The 20,800-nt window shown below is 42.6% G+C and overlaps 1 protein-coding gene across 8 annotated transcripts in view; it reads right to left on the bottom strand.

Annotated features, from left to right (window-relative positions):
- Nucleotides 1-20,518, bottom strand: part of RIGI (RNA sensor RIG-I) — a 28,296-nt gene extending 7,778 nt beyond the window's left edge. Inside the window, exons 1-18 of one of the 8 annotated variants that reach the window (XR_012649161.1) lie at nt 20,052-20,518; nt 19,927-20,020; nt 19,676-19,807; nt 16,672-16,850; nt 15,229-15,379; nt 13,382-13,507; nt 12,436-12,549; nt 11,295-11,448; nt 10,135-10,390; nt 9,323-9,485; nt 8,804-8,905; nt 6,548-6,705; nt 6,093-6,228; nt 5,044-5,192; nt 3,670-3,760; nt 2,769-2,939; nt 1,093-1,244; nt 582-644 (exon numbers count right to left, since the gene is read on the bottom strand). Coding sequence is in view for 7 of the 8 variants with exons in the window: in XM_075021749.1 (XP_074877850.1) it covers nt 1,093-1,244; nt 2,769-2,939; nt 3,670-3,760; nt 5,044-5,192; nt 6,093-6,228; nt 6,548-6,705; nt 8,804-8,905; nt 9,323-9,485; nt 10,135-10,390; nt 11,295-11,448; nt 12,436-12,549; nt 13,382-13,507; nt 15,229-15,379; nt 16,672-16,850; nt 19,676-19,807; nt 19,927-20,020; nt 20,052-20,384 (2,661 nt within the window). In the remaining variant the exon portion in view is untranslated. Of the gene's footprint in view, nt 1-581; nt 645-1,092; nt 1,245-2,768; nt 2,940-3,669; nt 3,761-5,043; nt 5,193-6,092; nt 6,229-6,547; nt 6,706-8,803; nt 8,906-9,322; nt 9,486-10,134; nt 10,391-11,294; nt 11,449-12,435; nt 12,550-13,381; nt 13,508-13,991; nt 15,163-15,228; nt 15,380-16,671; nt 16,851-17,169; nt 17,511-19,675; nt 19,808-19,926 lie in introns of those variants that run through there. The other 7 variants (XM_075021749.1, XM_075021747.1, XM_075021746.1 and 4 more) reach the window with 7 other exon arrangements.
- Between the last annotated feature and the right edge of the window lie 282 nt (nt 20,519-20,800).

Here is a 20,800-nt window from a genome sequence, read left to right as displayed (position 1 = left end):
CTCTTCACATCTTTAACCTGGGCCCCAGGGAGGTGGCAGACTTCCCTAAGAAGTGGGTCTGGTTGGCATATTGTGCTTTCTGTTATCCTCAGGAGAGGGTCTCCTATGACAGTGACCTGTCTTTTTTGTTTTTATGGAAGTGTTTTTGACACAGGGCATAGGCCAGTTTAACCTTGGTGACACCTCCAAGCTAGATGAACCATCATCCTCATCATTGTTCGGTTCCACTTGCAGAGCCTCATACCTATTATGGAAGGGCATCTGGGCAGGTGGGGTGGTTACAGAGACGTGCCAGCTGCGCCAGGCAGAAAACTGCCCGGCCAAAAATCTGTCATTGACTTAGCCCGCAACACCTCTTACATGTCACCTCAGCACCAGAAGTACTTGGACACTTCTTTCTATCCTCATGATGTTTTCTGATCTGGTAAGTGCACAGCACACAGCAGGGTTAATGAAAAGCACTGAATGTGTACTGAGGTGTTCTACTAGGCTTGTTCACCTGCCAGAAGTTGCTTGAAGCAAAGATTAACAGTACTGTAGGCAGCACAAAAGAAGTCACCAGCAGAAGAGCAGGTACAAACCCAAATGTCATCCTGTTAATGTCCCAGACAATCATTTCTTGACATCTCCCAGAAACCACTGCTCTGAAATGAACAAGCACTTGGTGTGACAACAAACAACTTTAGAAAAGCACTTGTACCAGCCTGCAGCAAAGATAAAGTGCTTCTGAACAAGAATTGAATGAACCTATTACCCCCGTCTGCATAGTTACCCATCTCCCTGTCCACTATCCCAGACACAGTAATATTTTTCTTCCAGTGGACAGAATAGTTTATATTTTATTTCTAAGCTGAGAAGTTTACATAAATTCTACCTCAACTTCTAAGTTTTTTACAGTTACAGTACAGATGACATTCTGCAAGTGAGCAGTACACACTATCCCTTCTCTGCTGATTTAGCCTTGGTCTGAAACCAAGTACAGTGAACACCTTCCTCAAGTTATCACTTGGTCCTAGATAGAGCCCTTGTAGATAAGGCCAGTATAGATTACGCCTGTAGATTTGCGTATGAAAATTCCACAGAAGTACAAACCTTTCTTGCAAATGTTGTTTCATCCCAACTCTGTAGCTTTTCAATAGCTTCATTCATCATTTCTTCCTTGTAACGGTTGTATTTCTCATTCTCAACCACTTCTGTTTTGCTTGTCACAAGGATGCATTTGCTGTCTTTTGCCCTTCCACGACCTATACAGCAACATATTTATCCTCTTTAGTTACTCTTAACAAGATGTGCAAAAGCGGCAGCTATGCCATAAAAGAGCATAAAGGACTTCTGTGTGGCTGCTTTTGTTTCCCATGTTCAGGTTCAGAAAATGCTGCTTCTGAAGAGCAGTGTATCAGCTCGCTCTTTTTCAATCACAAACCAGAACAAGATGCACCTTTCCAGGCACCCTCATGGATATTGCCCAGCCAGTACTGTATTGACTGATTCTGTGGCCTGCCTCAGTTAAGCTCAGGCATGTTTGACACTTATTGTACAGCATCTTGCTGTCTTCTTGTGGGAAAAAAACTAGAGGAAAAAGGTTCATCTTAGTCTTACTTACTAGTTTTCTGCCCTGCTAATTGGTGCCTATTTAAAAAAAGAAAAAGTCTTATCACAAAAAACCTGAGGAACTGGAAATATGGTGATGGCAAGAAAAGAGACAAGAGCAAGTGCCATCTCTTCCGCCTGTCTGTGCCTACTGCCTGCCTGATTTTTGCTGCTGTGACACAGGCAAACTAAGAACTACAGGGATCTTGTACCACTTCAGAAGTATTTCAGTTAGAAAAAGTGTTCACATTAGCTTTTGAGCTCCTATTCCCCCAAAATCATGATTTTATGTTGTTTAAAACTGATGCAGCCTATTTTCTTTGCATCATTCATGGCTTGTTAAGAAACACCATCCTTTCACCCATAAACATGAATTCTGGGCCAATTATTTCATTCTAAGACAAAAATAAGAAAGTCACAGGACACAAACCCTGAAAGCAGAGGACTAAGATCACTTACCATAAAATTATGAAGTAATCTGCTTGGGTGGTATGATAAAGTACTGCAGATGCACCCTTGAAAGACGTAGGCAGTTTTATGACATTTAGGAATGTCATAAACAGAAACCAGTATTTAGTGTGGGTCTTCATTCCCCTCTACTGGCCTTACTGTAAAATCACCAAGATTCAAGACTGAAGTCTTGACAGACTTCTTCAGACAAGCCAAGACAGAAACAGAGTTTCCTTTTTTCTTGTCTTGAATGTTAAGAGATCTGCAGATGTGAAGGTCTCAGGTACCCATGAGTAGCTGTGTTGGCAATAAGCCACTGGGCAGGGGAAGGTCTTCAGAAGCCGTGTCAATGCATGAAACTCCATTACAGCAGTCCTTTGTCACAGAATGATTTGCATTATTTCTGACTACAGCTCTTCTAGCCATACTTCTGCTTATATGTATAATTAGCCACTTGAGGGATCAGTCCTCAACAGTTCAATAACCTTGTGCAGCATGGCTAATTTGCATGGCAAAAGAAAAGTCACGCAATATCAAGGACTCAGTTCTGTGAACAAATTTGTCATGTCCAGTCCCATCATTCATCTGACTTCACTCAGGGGCACAGAGGAATAACAGCAAGACATGCACATATTACTATAGTATTTCCAAAGTGTAATTCAGTAGCACTTTATGTCCCTTTCTAGGCCAAAACAGGTTTCTAAAGTAATAGCTCTGAAATTCCATACCTCTGACTTGGATCATTTTGGTGACATTACCGAAGTATTCATAGAGCACAACAAGGTTGCACTCAGAAATATCAATGCCTTCATCAGCAACGGATGTAGCAATTAGCAGTCTGTTCTCTTTGTTGGTTTTGAATGCATCCAGCACACCCTTCTGCATTGGGAGGGTCATACCTACAGTACCAAGAAACTGTGTCAGGAAAAACCACTAATTTCCTTAAATTAAGAAGAGTTAAGAATTCCTTGAGCATGACACCTGCATTTTCTCTTATTTAAGTGATTAAAAATGAGCATGTCCTCTTGATCTGGAAAAGTACTTTAAGTTTGTGTATCCAGCTGGCTGCCTACTATACCCACTGAGCAGGAGGAATTCCTGTTGATGTGCCACACAAATTGTCATCCTGGGAAATATGATTTCAGACACAACACCTAGCTGACCTTTATTAGAGAGACCTATACAGCTTAGTTATTTTAAGCCCAAGCTAACTCTTAACTTAAGCCATGCATAATTCATTTCAGCTATAGCTTCTGTTCTACCTTAAAACCACACACAAAATAAGAGAGGGATCTGTAAAAGGAACAGGGAAAATACCACTAGAAGTAATCAAGAAGCCATCATAGCAAACAGTTTCTAAACTACTTCTGAATAAGCAAAAGAATCCTGCAGCAAAGGGTCACTGACAGCGTTACTGCTGCTTTAACTGAAGATTCTGGACAGAAAAAGTAAGCATCTCCTTATGATTGGTTAAAGGTCTTCTAGATGTGGAAGAAAACAAAGTACAAACTTTCATGACCTTCCTCTGTTTAAGAGGACAGAAGATGAACACAGGAAGAGTAGAACAATTTCAGCAGTGTAGCCACCATAGGTCTAGCAACTGGTATTCCTCAGTGCAAATCTGCATACCTGTTTTTTGATCTCTTCTTCCACGACCCATCAACACACCTGGCTTTATGTAGCTAAGTAGAGGGTTTGCTTCTATCCACTTCTTCAAAGCCTGGAAAGCAAATCAGGGAGTTAGATCCCTGTCCAGATGAAACGTTAGTTTGGGATAGATACGTAGATCCTGCCCACGCTTGCCTAGACAATTAATACTTCTGAGAAGCAAAAGCATAAAAGAAGGTGGGACTTTTGCATCAGGAGGGAACTTCTATTAATAGGTAAGAAAGCAAGGGTCACAGCCATGATGCCAGATTGAACCATGCCACAGGTGATTTCCACTTTTCCCACCCCTGCAACTTAAAGACTGACTAGAGAGCAAGCAGCCTTTCACCACTAAAAAGTATGCCTTTTTCTCTTATAAACCAACAGATCATTGAATACTACACCTCTGGGATCCAAAGGAAATGAGTTGCTATTTACAAACTGCACTTTCTCACTGCACAGTGAATGTGGCACCTTCAAACTGCTGTTACATAAGAACAAAATTCAGCCAAGCTACAGTAGGCTTTTACCTCTATAATCGAAAGTTGCCAGCAAATGCTTAGTGTTGTTAGTTTGGACTTTAGCCTGCCTTTAATATTTTTCTGGTTTGCATTTCATCCAGCATGCTTATACCCAAGGATAAAATGGGGATTGGGACTCTCAGCTGATAAATCTGTTTACAGTAGCCAGAGACTATGACACCCTGCAGTAAAGGTTTAAGAGCTACTGAAGCTAATGGTTAGCAGCACAGTTAATTCAGGCATGATTTTTTTCTGGGAACAACGTATTGGAAGGGAGAAAAAAGATCATGCAGCCTAGATTCTTGATCCTAGGCAAGTATGAAATAGACCAGTGCATCAGAAGGGTCCAGAGATCATCTGCTTGACAAAGTCTTTCCTTTTTATTGATCAAGAACACACTAGGGCAAAGGCCTCCTTCGGGCCTATAGGAAACCTATAAATGCCTCCTGATGTGCAGTCTGTAATAGAGCAGAGATGCTGGTTTATAATACTGCCACATTAAAGCCAAAAACATTGTAATACATCTTGTTAAAAATTACTTCAGACCTAAAGTAAAAATCTGATGGCTTAATGACCAGCTATGACACATAGCAAGAAAAAGTGATGAAGGGCACCACCCCTATACTGTAGTTTTTAGAAAACGGGAACCCCCCCCCCCCCGTCATCCTGTCTCATAGCATCAGTGCTTAGGAAGATATAGAAAGATAATTATTTTCTTGGAAAAATCAAATACATGCATATTTTTCAATTTCCAGATCAAAATGGGAAGGGTAATAGATGAGGGATTTTATTTTCTCACTTCCCATTTTAGGAGCTTTGAAAAGAAATGTCTTACAGCTACTAAGGCTCTTGTCTTAGCAAAGAGAAGAGTGTGAGTGTCTGGGTTATAGCGGTATGCTTCCTCCAGGATGCAAGCAAGCTCTTCCAGCTTAGGATTCTCATTTGACTCATCTTTTGAAAGGGCAGTCAGTTCTGGTTCTTTCTCTGGAAGAAAACAGCAGTGTCTTGAATAATTCACCTTCTTTAATGCCAAAACCAGAATTCTCACCCAAACCTACAAAGCCACCCACATTCTCTTTAGCATCTATTTTTATTTTCTATACCATTCTTTCAGATGCAAGCAAGAAAGCTATTGGTTAAATACAACAAAATCCCCAGAAAAAAAGAATTCTGAATCTCTCACATTTTGTAGCAGACTGACAGGAGAACCTCTGTGACATACTGCGAGTCAAAAGACAGCATCAAAACAAACTCAGTTCTTGCAAAGAGCAGTGCCATTTCTTTTTAGGAAACAACTGACACCAGAGGGCAGACAGCCCAGTGATTTAAAATTGCGGTCAACACTGCAACACACCAGATCACAGGCTGTTTTACAGCACACTGCTACTAAATCAGCAATTAGAGAACAGTGCCACCTCTAACTTTTAATCAGAAGGGTACAAGGGCCACCTGCTTCTTCCCAGAAGTTTGGGATTCGTCCAGCAGCATTGGGCAAGAGGAGGCTAGGCAGTGCATCAAGCAGTGTACATTGCCTTATCTAACGATGCCAACATCCATGATTGTAGACCATCCCCCTACTTGTGGGGCACACTCTTAAGAACATCACTGCCTTATCTCCAAGTCAAGCAGGTAAGAACCTACTATAGCATCTAGCTACAATTACTACTACTTCCTTAGCTCCTGCACTAAAAGCTTGCAGTCCCAGAAAGTAAGTTCCCCCCTGCCTACCCTAACACTACATTTGCACCCACACGGACACTAGATCTTCTGAAAAGTGCAAAACTTCTGGAAAAACAACTGCACTTACTCTGAAGAAAACACTTGGATTATCCTACCATAAGCCCTCTTCTCACCTGCCACTGCCACAGGTACTGTGTGAAATACCTTGAAATTTGGCTGTCAGTTTCTTCTCTAACTCTGTATATGGTCCATTTTTGACATTTGTGAAAAATTCAGTTAGGTAGGCTAAAGCATCTTCAATGCGGGCATCTTCACTGATGATAAGAGCATCATTGAATTTCTGCTCAGAAAGAGACACATACACATTTAAGCCTCATTTTCTGTGGGACAGGGTATGAATGCAAATTTAATTTAACTAGATTAAGTATTACAAACTTATGTTGTTCTTCCATTTGCATGTCAACACAAGCATTACAAAGTCTCTTCTGAACTATACTGTTCTTAGTGAGTATCGTAAGACACAACTCTTACACACTATGCTTTAGCCTGCATCACATAAAATTATTTGGTTCCAAACCTGCTCCTAGGTGAACATACCTGTATCAGAAGAAACAGGATGGCTCCACCTCTATATGGAAGGAAAGAGGATATACACTTACCCGCAGGTGTTCAGTGCAAATGAAAAGGTGTCTACAAATGCTGCTCTCCTTCTCCTTATCTGCCAGTTGCAACAGCCTGCATTTCTTCTGAGTGGCAACTATCCACTGTTCATATTTCTGTGTTCCAAAATCATTCTTGTTGATTTGGGAGATAGTGTCTAGTAAAGAAGGAGGAAACAAACACTTGTAAATCTTGACTAACAAATACCCAGAACAGTTAGCTAGAAGATAACACATTTCTATGAATGTTAGGTCTAAAAAACGTATACAGAAGAACATTGTATGATACAATCACAGAATCAGAGGCTGGAAGGCACCTGTGGAGGTCTTTAGTCCAACCCTCTGCTCAAAGCAGGGTCACCTAAAGCCAGTCGCTCAGGATCATGTCCAAATGGATTCTGAGTACTTCCAAGGAGAGACTCCACAACTTCTCTGGGCAACCTGTTCCAGTGTTTGACCACCCTTACAGCAAAGAAGTTCTTCCTGTTGTTTGAGTATTTCTGTTTGTGCCCACTGCCTCTTGTCCTGCCTCTGGGAACCATCTGAGAAGAGTCTGGCTCTGTCTTCTTCACTCCCTGTGTTTCAGTGTATATGTTAGGCTAAAATTATCCTAGTACTATTCAGCTGAGGATCTGTGTACATACACACATCTGCAGAGTCTTTAGGAATAAAAATAGAGCTCACTTGTCCTATAAGAAACCTACAGTATTCAAGAAACTGCATGTGCATTGGTCCTTGAGTTACCCACTACTCAACAGGTAAGTATTCATTTGCTAAATGGTCCATGGTACTTAAAGGCGTATTATCCAAGGGCCTGTTCTTGAGGCAGAACTAGTCAGTACCTGTTTGTCATATATATACTCTGTCTGAGTGCTTCACAAACTTCAGTAACCAGAGGGTACACAGAAGGGAAGCCAATGGCATTCATGCAACAGGAACTGTGATGCAGAAATAAACTTCAGAAGTGTTTGCTTAATTTAGCCTGCAGTTTGAAAATCCCACTGTATTTATTCTTTGCTGGGGCTTCTTGGGTTTTGGGTTGGGTTTTTTTTGGTTGGATAGGGTTTTTTTTGTTTTGGTGGGGTTTTTTAATTCTCCCTTCCTGCCCCAGAATATAGTTTGCTCTCCAATATCTGGGAAGTGCAGTGTGGTTGTAAATCTAGAAAGCACAGAAATGAGGTAAACAGGCTTAAGGCACCCTAGTCAGTTTGCAAAAGCCTGCTCCTTTAATTCAGAGCTGGATAGACCAAGGCTGATCCTGAGCATAGCCATCCATCGGTCTCTGCTTTGTACACCCTGTAGCTCTCAAATTTGTTGATAACAGCCACTTACTGGGCACCACTTAGGAATTCTGCAAAAGCGGAAAAGATCAATTGATTTTTGCAGGGCTGCAGAATTAGGTCTCATGACAGTGAGACCCATTCTTTTCTCACAGCCATGCATCTTCCTCTCTGCAAACCTTCACACCACTGCACCTCCTGAGGCTGGAACCCTACAGACAAGTGTTTCCTTTCTTAGGCAGCCACATCCTCTCTCTGCTGGTGTTCATGTTCCACAGATGCTCCTCTGTAAAATTACCTTAAATGCTTTTCAATAACAAATAATGGACACCTGGTAAACAGTGGAAATAGGGGTACCCAGCGGTAAAAAGAGGACAAAATGCTGACCAGAAAAGGTGGTCAGGGTACCCCTAGAAATAACTCTGAGCGCAACTCAGAGAGGCCAGAGAAAATATGAGAAGAAATGTCAAAGCAGCAAGAGTGAAAGTAAACTGTTGCTGTAAGGAAGAAATTAAAACATCCAGAGCAACACCATAACTGAGACCCTTCTTGTTTTCCTTAACAGAGGCAGATTTAGGTATCATCATTTCTCCAAATAAGAACATACAGGTATCTCTCATCAATGAAATCCAGCTCACTCCATTTTGAAAGCAAGCCCTTTGGTAGTTTTCTTTCAGATTCTTTAAACATTCAAAATTATTTGACAGTGTCAAAACCACATCATCCTTAGCTGAACAAAACACAGGCTGAAATCCATGCAAAAATATTTATAATTATCAAACTAATCATGTATAACAGGAAAATAGTTGACTCTTCTACCTGTAATTTCTTATTTAGGAAAAATTAGTTAAAGGCAAGTAAAAAGGAAGGAGGAGAAAGGAAGTGGAAAAAGAGTGACTGTTCTAGCAGCCACAAGGATTCACATTGATGTAATCAAAGATCGAGTCCCAGTTACAGGCATATTACAGTATCTTACCCACTGAGTAAATCCTCCTCATCAATGCCTCTGTCTCAGACATCAGACCTGAGATAATGTCTGCAAAGTGATTCTGATCTCGCATTTTAACCCATCTGACATCTAGACACAAGAAATGGAAGTCAGCGGCCTGAGTAAGTAAAACATTTCCCTGGGCAGCACAGAACAAATTCTTGTCCAGAAGAATGCTACATATGGTGCTTTATGCAATCATAATGATGTTTATCATTAATGAGATTTATAGCTGCACAGAAAGAAACAGCGCTCAACCTTCACTGGCAGATCTGAATAAAAATCAGAGATTGTGTATCTCAGCAAAGAGAAAATTTGCCCAAATGGGCACTGCCTTACTGTGGGGCAACAATGAAGTGCATGCTTAAACTCCTTTCAAGCTAGCAGGAAGCAAAGCTCCAGCTTAGTTTTAAGCTTTTAATTTCACCTGACCGAAGGGGAACTGTATAGCTGCCTTAATTATGGTGCTTGGCATCTCACAGGAAAATAAAAAGGAAGTGTGCTTACGTGTTTCTGGCTTGTTTGCAAATCTCTGCAGATCCTGTTTGTTCTCTCTGACAGTGGATATGGCCTGTATGTCAAGGTAGGAGCAGAGGGTACAGATGTGCTCTATCGTTTCCGTGGTGCTCTTGGCATTACCAACTCCAACAGAAGCAGTTAAACCTACAATCTGAGCACACACATGAATAGCAGTGGTTGCTCCTTTGTCACAAACAAAAAAACCCCAGGAGACGCTATTACCCATTGCCAAGTTGTTACTGTTTTCAAAAACAAGGAAACAAAACAGGCAACTGTAGTAGACATAAGTGCAAGGACTAAATCTTCAGAGCCAAACCTTGTCCCCACTCATGCCCTCTCCAAGGCACTCAAGCTTAGAGTATTCAAACTGATAATAAATTATCCACCCACTTAAATCCATAACTAGCTGTATTTGTCAGTGCTCATCATACACAGAAACAGCAAATCCATTTTACTGTTGCAGAAGACAGCAACAGAGAGGTGACAAGGAGATGATGTAAGTTCTGGGGCACATGCTTTCTTCCCAGCCCAGCAATCCTGTTTGCTCTCAAGTACTCCAGTCTCTGTCATGCTTCATCAGTCCTTCTTGGCAGCTGCAGGGAGCACGTAACACAGGAAAACAGCCTGGAGGTGTCCGAGAAAAGGGAAAAAGTATTCCAGATGCTACCATTTCAGTTTGCAGCCATTGTTAAATGGGAGTTTGAATTGCATTAACATAAAAGGCAAGACTTCAGGCTTTGCTGACTGCACTGCAAAATACTTCTCTTTAATGTTTCCACCACTGGCAGACTGGGCCTTACCTGAGGCAGCTGGCTTGCAGAGTCAAATTTTTGTTCCAGGTATCTACTCATTAACACGTTGTAAGGGTGATTACCCGTAGTGTTGTGGCACTCATCAAATATCATCAGAGTGAAGATGGAGAGGGAGCTAAGGATCCCTTCCTCAATGCTATTCACAAGAATCTGGGGTGTTAGCACAATGATGTCACTGTCCTGTATAACCTTTTCTACGGAGACATTTGCAACTGTTTCACCACTAATTCCTTGAACAGAATATCTAGAAAGAAGAGGCAAAAGATAGGGTATGAAAAAGGATGCCTTGCAGGGCCAGAAAAGCTAGAAGAATGGAGTTTTCAGCAAGCCTGAAGGATAGTGACTAAGTTCAAAATGTCAAATTGTTGGAGCTGGCAGTTTGACCCACAGAAGCTGAGAAAAAAACTGCTGAAGGTAAACAACTGGATTTTCAACTCCCATTAACTAGAATATATTAGATTTGAGGGGTGATGAATTTGTACATTTAAGTTGCATCTGTCAGTTCACATGTAAGCTGTATTTGGAGATCCTGTCCTTCATCCCTTTTCTGTATATGTCTACCAGCACAGGACTGATTTCTGTCCAGCAGCCTCATTTTTGCATAGCTATAAGGATTCATATGTGAATGTTCAGTAATCAGTTCCTTCAAAATCAGAAGCTATAGCTTGTCAATATGCCCCTAAACAATTTTCAGTCCCATCTGAGAGATGGGCTGTCATTTTCTGACTAGAGGTTGAAAAACCAAAGAAGTTTGGGTCCTTCCATTTGGAAAGGAGAGACTGCCATTTGAGAATGGCAAGAGGAATCCCACTACTGCTGCCTGGAACTGCCTTGTCTTTGGAAGCAGGACTGAAAAGAGTCTCAAGAGAGAGCACACTTCACCTTTTTCCAGAGGCAAGCACAGGTATACTTTGGCCATTTCCATAGATGCTGCACAACCAGTGCTTAAACTCTCCAAAAGCAGACTTCAGACTCTCCAGACAAAGTCTACCACAGTAACTTGCCATTCTTACCATTAGGCATCATCTTCATGTTAATGCCAAACACTCTTGTCACCAGTAAACCCATTACATTTTGCCCTAGCCACAGCTGACCTAGAGGGCCGTTTATTTTCTGCGGAGGAAGCCACCAGGTAGAATTACACTTACCCACTTCTTTCAAAATGCTGCTTGAATACAGTTTTCTGTTGTTCGTACACTGGCACTTTAGTTGCAAGAAAGACAACTTTCGCCTTTTGTCCTGAGGGCATGTTTTGGAAATGGTGTTCACAAATCAGAATTGCCACAAAGGTTTTTCCAGATCCTTTAAATGAAGAACATGAAAGGTAAAGTACTAGCATGAAAGGGTATATTTGCAAGCAGATGCCTGTCTCATCTGGATGCTCTGTAACAATGGGGAACTGACAAGGGGGCTGTTACACTTCCAGACTCTCTGGGGACAGATTTGAACACACACTTGCTGCTTACTCAGATGGGTAATCATCCCTTTCTCCCTCCCAGTCTCAGTCTGTAAAGACCATGTAGCAGTCACTGGGAAGAAAAATCCATTTGCAGTTTTATTTGAGGTCTTTGAAATCACTGAGTCTATTTCTGCTCTTAGTGTGTGGTCCCACATCAAACTATGGTAAAGACACTGGGCACTTTCAGCTTTCATCCTTCCCGATGCAGCCTTGCTCCTCACATTTCTTTTCCTTCAGCATTCAGGGTCACTGTGCAGGCCACCCAGAGCTCTTCTGTGTCCCTGCCTCTGCTACCCCACCTGCTTCTCCAGGGCCCAGGGGAGAATCAGGCTAGCAACATGGAAAAAACAGGTGGAGAGAAAGAGCTGATCAATCTCTCTTTTGCTGCTGAACTTCCATCTTCTTAATTCAGTCCTGAGCTACTGCAAAAATTCCCTGTGCTGTTTTGATGTAGGCATTGTAGTACAGAAGACAGGGGAGTCTCAGGGCAACTCAACCTATTTTTCCTTCAACTTGCAATCCAAATTTCTTAAAGATCTGCAAAGATCAGTGAGTGATTTTAACTCAAAAATCCGCACCAGAGAATGAGAAAGCAGAGGTCAGAACACAGAAATCTAAATACAAGCACTGAAGTGCAAAGAGACACATCTGTCTTGCTCAGTCTCTGTGCTGCCCTTAGTCATTAATTTCAGGTTAGATCTGGATCTAGTCCTGCAAGGAAGACTGCTTTTAAATAAACAGCTGGAAAAGGTTGACTGAACCATTACCCTTCCCTATCCTTCATAGCCCTCTCCACCAACAGAATTTTTCTAAGAAACAAGTTTTCTTACCTGTAGGGGCACATATCAATGTGTTTTTCCCATTGATAGCAGGCTGCGCAAGTTCAGTCTGGTAGCTCCGAGCCTTCTTTGGTTTATAAACACGTGAAGACTGATAGATCCCTTCTAGGAGAGAACCATGGTTTTTTGACGAGTGTTGCAACAGAAATGCATAAAATATATTGTGCCCCACACAGTTGCTATTTAAAAGGATAGAAGTAGAGTCCTTGCAGTCTACACGGAGCATTCTCTGACAGACAAGCCTTTTAACAGGACATACGCACCTGACAAGAATTTTGTGTAGGTTTGATGGCATACTTTTGTTACCGCTTGACTGCGTTTCCTAAAATGAACTAATTTCAAAGTCTTGGCTGACAACTCTCAGCTCAACTGGTCTTTTTTCAACTCAGAAATAAAACAAAAGGGCTTATCCTCCCCCAAATATATGCACAGCATTCCTTTTATCCTTCTGCTCTACAGACTTTTGAAGTTAATACTCTCTTAAATTGTGGTCTTGTCAGAGGGTTTGCACTTATGGAACAGGAACTAGAAACCATTTGTGGAGCAAAATTTGCTATAGGAGACATGACAGCCACTGCACAGATCCTTTGCAGCCACATTCAGCTCTCTAGACTGGCTAATATCAGGTCATGTGTGAATTAGTTGTATCAGAGAAGAGATGCATCTACAACAGTCTGGTGTTTGGAGACCTTGTTGATAATGTGCTGGCAGAACAGCTTTGCACAAGAAATGTGGTAAATGAGGCGGCAACCCCCAACATACGTGATGCCCAGCATGAGATCCTTAAAACATTAAAACAGAAGACAGCTAAATCAAGTCAGAGATTTGAACTAGTTCCTCAGTACCTTCCTTTGTGGCACACCACATCTGCATGCTTCAGGAATCTAAAGAAACAGAGAATTCCAGCCACAAACTGTTTTAAGTTGCTAAGTCTTACCTGAAGCTGAACAGAGATTTTCACTGAGATTATTATCACATTCTGCTTCTTCAGAAAACGTCACCACAGTTTCAAAGCTGTTCTCAGAGGCATCTGTCATTTCACCATCCACATCTTTGCCATTATCTGTACAATCACAAAAAAAGGCATGCTACTGATCCTTTTGATTTTAAAATGCTGTGTTTGCTGGGATGACAAGGTGGAGGAGTTCATAGCTAGCACGGAAAGACTACATAAAATGACACTGCATCCAGGCTCCCTTTCAAGTAAGATGGATAGCACTGACAGTCTTGGGTTTAGAAGACCCACATACACAATGCACATTTGTCTATCCCTTAAAAATCAAAGGATATAATAGATTGGGAAGAAAGTTATATCCTTTATATTAAGTGACAAGATTACAGATTTAACATGGACATTAACCACAAGCATGAAAAATACTTAGGAGTTTAAAGAAGCTTCGTAAATTCAAGACTTTGCTCTCCATTTCCCCTTACCTTTTGGAAGAATCTAGAAACTGTAAGACTATCTCCACCCTTTATCTTACATGATAATCAAGAGAGGTTCCGAAGATGCTTGCCAAAATTTTCTTTGGCCCCATAAGCATTACCTTCTCAAAGAACTGTCACTGGGCTTTGCATGAAGAGTCTTGTTGCAAACAGAACACATGATCACAAAACGCTGCTTTTGGAGACGGAGGGAGAACACATTTGCACCATAATCCAGCTCCAGAAAGCACACAGTATCTGTGATTAACGTACACTAGCAACTCTTCTTAACTGCTAGCATTAAAATGCTTCCAATATGGACAATGTTTGCTCAGTAGGCTGACTTTGGCTTTATTAAGTTGGATGTTAGCAGAAGCTGTGCCAAAAGACAGTGGTATCTTTAACTTATAAAATATAACCATTAACCAAATAATATATATAGCCATCACCTACATAAAACAATATCTATATAAGTATTATTCTTATATATTATTTTATATATTATTATTTGTAAATGTATATAATTTGTATATATATAATGATTAAATCTGCAGATAAGAAATTACACACATTTGACTACAGCAAAAAAACCATTTCAAAATAAGAAATGTTTAAGAAGCCACTTAAAAGTAGCTTGTCCCAGTTGCTAATTAAAAATAATTCAAACAATCACTTATGGTTTGGAAGAAAGCAAATGTAGATATAAAGAACCACAGTCCAGTTTATCTAAAATTGCTTGTCCGTCTTCATTATTTTGTAGTGAAATACTGTATTCTGCTCTAAATTCTCCCATGCTGCAGGGTACTCATATAGGTATTTTTCAAGTAGGGAAAGGTAAATCAATGACAAAGCAAAATCTTATTAGGGGAAATTCTGCATTTTTACAAAATACGAACATAGTCACTTGTGGACCATGGAACTATATCACTTTCTAGAATATTAAATTACTAATCATATTTTATCAGAAAACATTGCATCTATCACAACTCAAGCAACCAAAAAGATGGCAAAAGGTGAATTACAGCAGAATGGAGGGAAGAAGATAAACATTTTGTTAGTTTTGTACCTTCAGAGCCTGTATGCTGTCCGATTCTGTTTGCCAAAAAAAGGCATCATTCATAACCATATGGGAGCAAAAATACTCAAAAGATAATTTCTGATGGTTTGTAGGGTAGTACCTGTATTTCATTTTATATATGAGACATTTTAAATTAAAAAAAAAAAGGTTTTATTTTTAAACAACAATGAGCCATGCCGTCTGATGGTATCCTTTTAAATTAGTCTTACTCTCCTGAAAAAAAAATTACTGTCTTGTACAAGAACAGGAAAAGAGCATCATAAAACCAATTCGCAGTTTACCTTCTCTTATATCCCACAGTTCACTTGCATTGTAATATCCTGTGTTATCCAGTGCTAGCTGAAGGCTTTTTGGCCAGTTTTCCTTATCTGATCGACAGAGACATTCAATGAGTTTAGTTATCCCGGCTGCTTTGCTTCTGTATTCGCTGACCTGCACACACAACAAACAGAAGCTGCTGTAGCTTCTGAGTGAGCAAAACCTCTGTTCTTTGATATTTTTATTTGTTTTTATTGATGTTCAGTTGAAAATTGCATTTCTTTCTCACAGAATAAAAGTTTCCAGTATCATTTACTTACCAGTGCAATTCTGCCAGCCTAGGCATACACTAAAATTAGCTGGACTACATCAACAGGTAGGCTATTTGCTTAAATATTCACCAGGTCTGAATTATTCTGTGAATTTTCATCTGGCAAGGTCCTTGTAATAAGCCGTATCTGCCATAAATCTCTGAGGCCGAACTGATTAAAAAACATCCCAGCATAGGAAAATGCAAAAGTATGCAGGCCTTATGTTTAGTCAGACACAACAGCTTTCCAAATATTAAGTATCTCCATAAAGAAATACCGCTTTAAAAACAGAATACCTGCAAACAATCTTTCTCAGGAGTCACAAGGAGTGAGAACACCTAGAAGAATCCTTCACACAGCATCATAACTTATTATTAACCAGTCATAAATGATGAGTGATTGGTAATATCACTTATCAGTCATCGATAACAACACTGAGCTAGAGCCGCGTAACAGCAGCTTCACATCCAAAGGCAATGAAAATGTTGTTGACTTATGTGATACAGTATTTAGCTAACGACTTCAGACCAGAAGTTTCTTTTCACCCTATGACCATCCCTCTGGGTGCTGACAAAACTCAAAGAGCCATACACATAGTTTCTAGTGGTTGCCACAGTTAAGGTAATAGCCTATGACTATATCAAATCCCATGACAAGAAGGAATCAATTCAGGCAACATCTAAATGCCACTTTGCCTACTTCCATCTGTATTTTTAGGAGCATTAATGCAGAGTGAACACTCCAGAAAGGGGTCTATTTCAAAGGCATAGCAAGGCACCCATTTCACTGTAATATGGCACCTCCCAGAGCCCCTGCGGTCTCTTCACAGGAGCCTGGACTTCACCAAGACATACAGCTGAGCACTGTCAATGCCAAAGCCATCCCCTTTTGCACGCCACCTTATGCACCAAGCCAGAGGGGTGAAGAACGAGACGTGCAGGTGTTGCAGACAGCGCTGCTGTGGGGAGCTGCAGCCACACAGCAAAGCCTCCTCTAAGCAGAGGAAAGTAAAGTCCCTCCCTGGGGGACCGTGGCTGGCCAACCTTCTCACTCACCAGCCTGATGGATGGGCACCAATTCATCCAGCAAGTGAGGCAGCCAGCACTTCTCCACAGCAAAACTAGGCAAAATTTGGGATTTTACCATTAACCATACCTGCAGGATCTCCTCACACTCCCTTTCTATCAGGCACATGTTTATGTACGGCATGAGTGCTACCGGATCAACTTCTAGCATTGTTGCTTCTATCCGCTTCAACAGCTGTCTGTGCAACTCTAGTTTTTCCAGTTTGCTGAAGTCCCAGTTTTCAATTGCTTCTGCCAGTCCAGTGTACCCTTTCAGAAAAAGACAAATTGTTCCTATGAATACAATGTCTAGCTAGAATAGGTAGGAACAAGCTGACAAAACACCTTCTCAGCCCCACTGGAGAAATTAAAATTATTTTGGCCTGTAACTGACAAAAATCTAGGTGAACCACAAAGAATTTTTATGGATTAAGTGCCTGTTTTCCTTTACAGCACTTGTAACTATAACATGAAAAACCCTATGCTAAAAGAGCAATAACACTTGCGGAGAGGAAAAAGAGCTACATGATGTCACAGCTCACATCATCCAAGCAACTGTAACAAACCCCTTTCTTTGATCCATACAAACCTTAGATCCTTGCAGTCCGTGATACTCGTCCACAGGATCTCCGAGAGCACAGAACACAACTCAGAATCACAAACACCTTTGGTCCTCTTTTCTTTTATTTACTAGCCTTTTTAGTCCTGTCCTTGGCTACACCCTTGTGACAGTCTGACAAATTATAGCCAATGTCTCAAACATTTGTTGAAGAACTTTGGTGGAGAAGACAGCCTCTGTAGAAGTGCTGGAGTTGTGTGAACAGGAAAATGTGGTTGGAGGAGAAGGCCCCATGGAAGGTGGGACCGAGCTTCTCCAAAGGCACAATTCCTTATCTTAAGCAACCATGAGAAGAAGCACAAGGTACACACCTGGAGGAAAGGCCAGATAACGGTCATGCCCATGGGAGAGAAAAGCAACTACCCGATGTTTCCCCAAGCCCACCGACCCATTTCCAGAGAATCACAGGAATGTGAACTGCGCATGTTGAGACCACCGACTCATTTCTGGAACACTCCCGAGCTCACACTGCACTTGCTCACTGGCAGCAAGCCCCCAACTACAGGGGCAGACCCTTTGGGTACAAAAGAAGGGAGGACGAGTTCTCAGCAAGCATCCTCCAGAGCTGGATCTCTAGACTGGCTGGACCAACACTGGACCCAGGACTGATAAAATCCTTTTCTTCCCTCTTTCTTCCTCTCTCTGTCTTTTTTCCACAGTCCCTACACCTCATACTTTTAAACATAAACTGTTGACGAAGTCTGGGGCTAGGAGTGGATCCAGTCGCCCCTGGGCTCCTCTCTGAGAAGGAGTCTAGAAAGCAAGGGGGACCACTCTGAACCTCGTGACTCAACGGGAGAGATCTCCTTATTTTCTTCTTTGAATTGATCCCCAAATAAGTAAGGCTTACGTATGGTTAGTACGCATTGTACAGTTCACTGACATAGTTTCATGTTCCTTTTTCCGTTTCTTTTTCTACACCTTCCCTTTTCAAACGGCAGCTTAATGACATGATGCAAGGTTCATATCGATAAGTTCACTTGTACTTGGGCAAGGTTAGCTTGGTTGAATAAATGTTGATTGTCGTTTGAACTCCCCTGGTGTCATTTCACCTTACTTCTGACAAAGGAAATCCATGAACCTGAGTCACTCCAGCCTTGGGACACGACAACCCTCCTTAGCAACGCAGACACCTGCAGCCTAGATAGTCAGCAAACAGCTGAAAATACTGTCCTGGAACAGATCGTGGCAGGGAATCAGATTTAGAGGACTTATGTGATTTGCTGGGTGGGCTCCAGACGTGGAAGCAAGCAGGTCAGAGTCCCAGAGGAACTGTGGGCAAACAGAAGGAATTTGCCTAACTTTTTATTTTCTTTTGGAGAAGCAGGAGAATGGTGTGGATACTTACCACACAGTCTTTAAGCTAATTATCACCTCTGTATCTGCCAAATATGAGGGAGTAATGCTAAATGCTACTCTCAGGCCCAATTAGTAAGTATTTGGGATAGCCCTTGAAGTCAGCAGGTTAACTTTTTCAGTTTTCTGCTGAAGATACACTAAACTGAACACTATCAATGTGTTCAAAGAAGATATGTTTGTATTTCAGAATTAGGACTATCACAGGCAGGTAAAAAGTTGCTCTGGACCTAGTATTTGCTTTAAGGGGAGACTGGGCTAGATCCAAGTGATAAGAAATTTTGTAATGATTGCTCACTGAGATACTGTAATTATCTGTAGTTAACAGTGAGTAAATGAAAACCAAAGTGGCTTATGGCATGAGATTTGCGGGTTTGAGATACACAATAAACCATCAACAAGAATCTACAATAGAACCTACACATATAGAGGAAAGCCAGCAAATCCTGGTAGTTTTACTCCTTCACAATCTCTTCCGTCACATTTTCAAAAGGAAATTGCATTAGCACTTCGCACATCAAGCGGTTATAGTTAGTGAGGAACAATCAGAATTTATAAGCTATTATTGGTTACCTACTTCTTGAAACTTAAGACTTTTAAGACTCCTGAATAATTTTAAAAATCTGTTCCTAATTTAAGACTCTATCCTTGAATGAAGTTATCCCATCCTACCAGTTAGCCCCCATGCACATCCTGAAACCCATTCAGCTTTCTCTTTCAGGGGATTTAGCTTCCTTTAACTATAGCTGGTGAGAACAATGGCTGCCTTGTTTCTCCTCTAAACACCCTGAGACAGACAAGTCTCCTACCAGTGCCGCTTTATTCTGCACCCCTTCACCTGTCACTGACTTTCTCCATAATCGAAACGGGTCCAGCTGCTTCTCAGATGGACGTTTCCCCGTAAGAGTTTGCCTTCCAGCCTCCGGCAGCCCGCTTCTTCCCACCGCCTCTCCTCCGACGGGACAGGCCCCGACGGCAGGACGCCCGAGGGAAACGGGGCCCCCCTCCACCTCCCGGGAGCGCTGGGCCGGTCCTGCCCCGCCGAAGGCGGGCGGCGGCTGTGGCTCTGGCAGGGAAAGGGAGACGGGGAGAGAAGCCACGCTTGCGAGCGGGAACCGACCTGCTGCAACCAGGGCGTCCAGGAAGCCCCGCAGCCAGCCCTCCGCCTCCAGCTGCAGGATGGTGTCCAGGAACAGCGTGGCGGCCGCCGTCACCCCCTTCTCCTCCTCCTTCCGGACCCTCTCCTTCACCTCTAGCAAAAACCCGAAGCCAGCAAAGAGTGAGGGGGGGCACCCGCAGCGGCGGCGGCGAGAGGAAAGCTCGCCAGCCGCGGGGAGCGCCAGGGGAAGCGAGCCGCGGCCGGCCGCTCACCGTCGGACAGCCAGTCCGTCATGTTGCCCAGGATGTAGACGGGGTTCAGGCTCTTCTCGATGTACCGCCTGTAGCACTGCAGGCTCCTCTTCTCCTCCGCCGTCATGGCCAGGCCGGCTTCGCACCGCCGCCGGCCCCGGCCCCTGCCCCTGCCCCTGCCCCGGCTGCGGCCCCGGCCCCGGCCCCGGCTGCGTGCGGGGCCCCCGAGCCCCCACCGTGGCCCGGCACCGGGAGAGCCGGCGGGGAACGAGAGGATGCTCCCCGCCCACGCCGGGCAGGGAGCGGACGGGAAAAAGAAACTTCAGGCCTCCGAGAGAATGGAAACCGAAAGCGGCCCCGAAAGAGGGGCCGGGCCGCCGGCGGAGGCAGCCGGGTGCTTTCCGCTGCCGCCTGCCCTTAGCAAAAGAAAATGAAAAAAAAAAAAAAAAAGAAGAAAAATAAAAAAAAAAGGCAAGCATATGCGCCTGCGCACGGTTGGAAAGCCCGTGACCGGCCGTTTGCGGTCGTCGGGGTGAGGGAAAGCACAGCGAGGTAACAGGAATAAAGGCATCGCTTTACCCTCTCTTCCTTTTTGCCCCTAGAAAACACTGAACTGTTTTTTATGGGCTGGATCCTTGTTTTTTAAAGACTGAAAAATAATCTTCTACAGGAAGGCAAGACCCCCACATGCTCTGGGCAAGTGCTTGCTAAGCTGCTAGCATTAGTATAGCTTGGGAACGTCAAAATGAGAAGCCTGCCTGACTGCCCTGTAGCAGGGAAGTGAGCATCAAAGGATAAGTCTCACAAAGGGGGCCAGCGGGTTGCAGAGCTGAAAGCACCCACAGTTCAGAAGTGCTGCTAAACATGACAACTCCGTATGCAAACCTACCTCTAA

This window comes from Buteo buteo, chromosome Z (genome assembly GCF_964188355.1).
Source record: "Buteo buteo chromosome Z, bButBut1.hap1.1, whole genome shotgun sequence".
Classification (NCBI taxonomy): Eukaryota; Metazoa; Chordata; class Aves; order Accipitriformes; family Accipitridae; genus Buteo; species Buteo buteo.
Note: the sequence above shows the minus strand (reverse complement) of the source record. Positions and strands in the feature narration are given on the sequence as shown.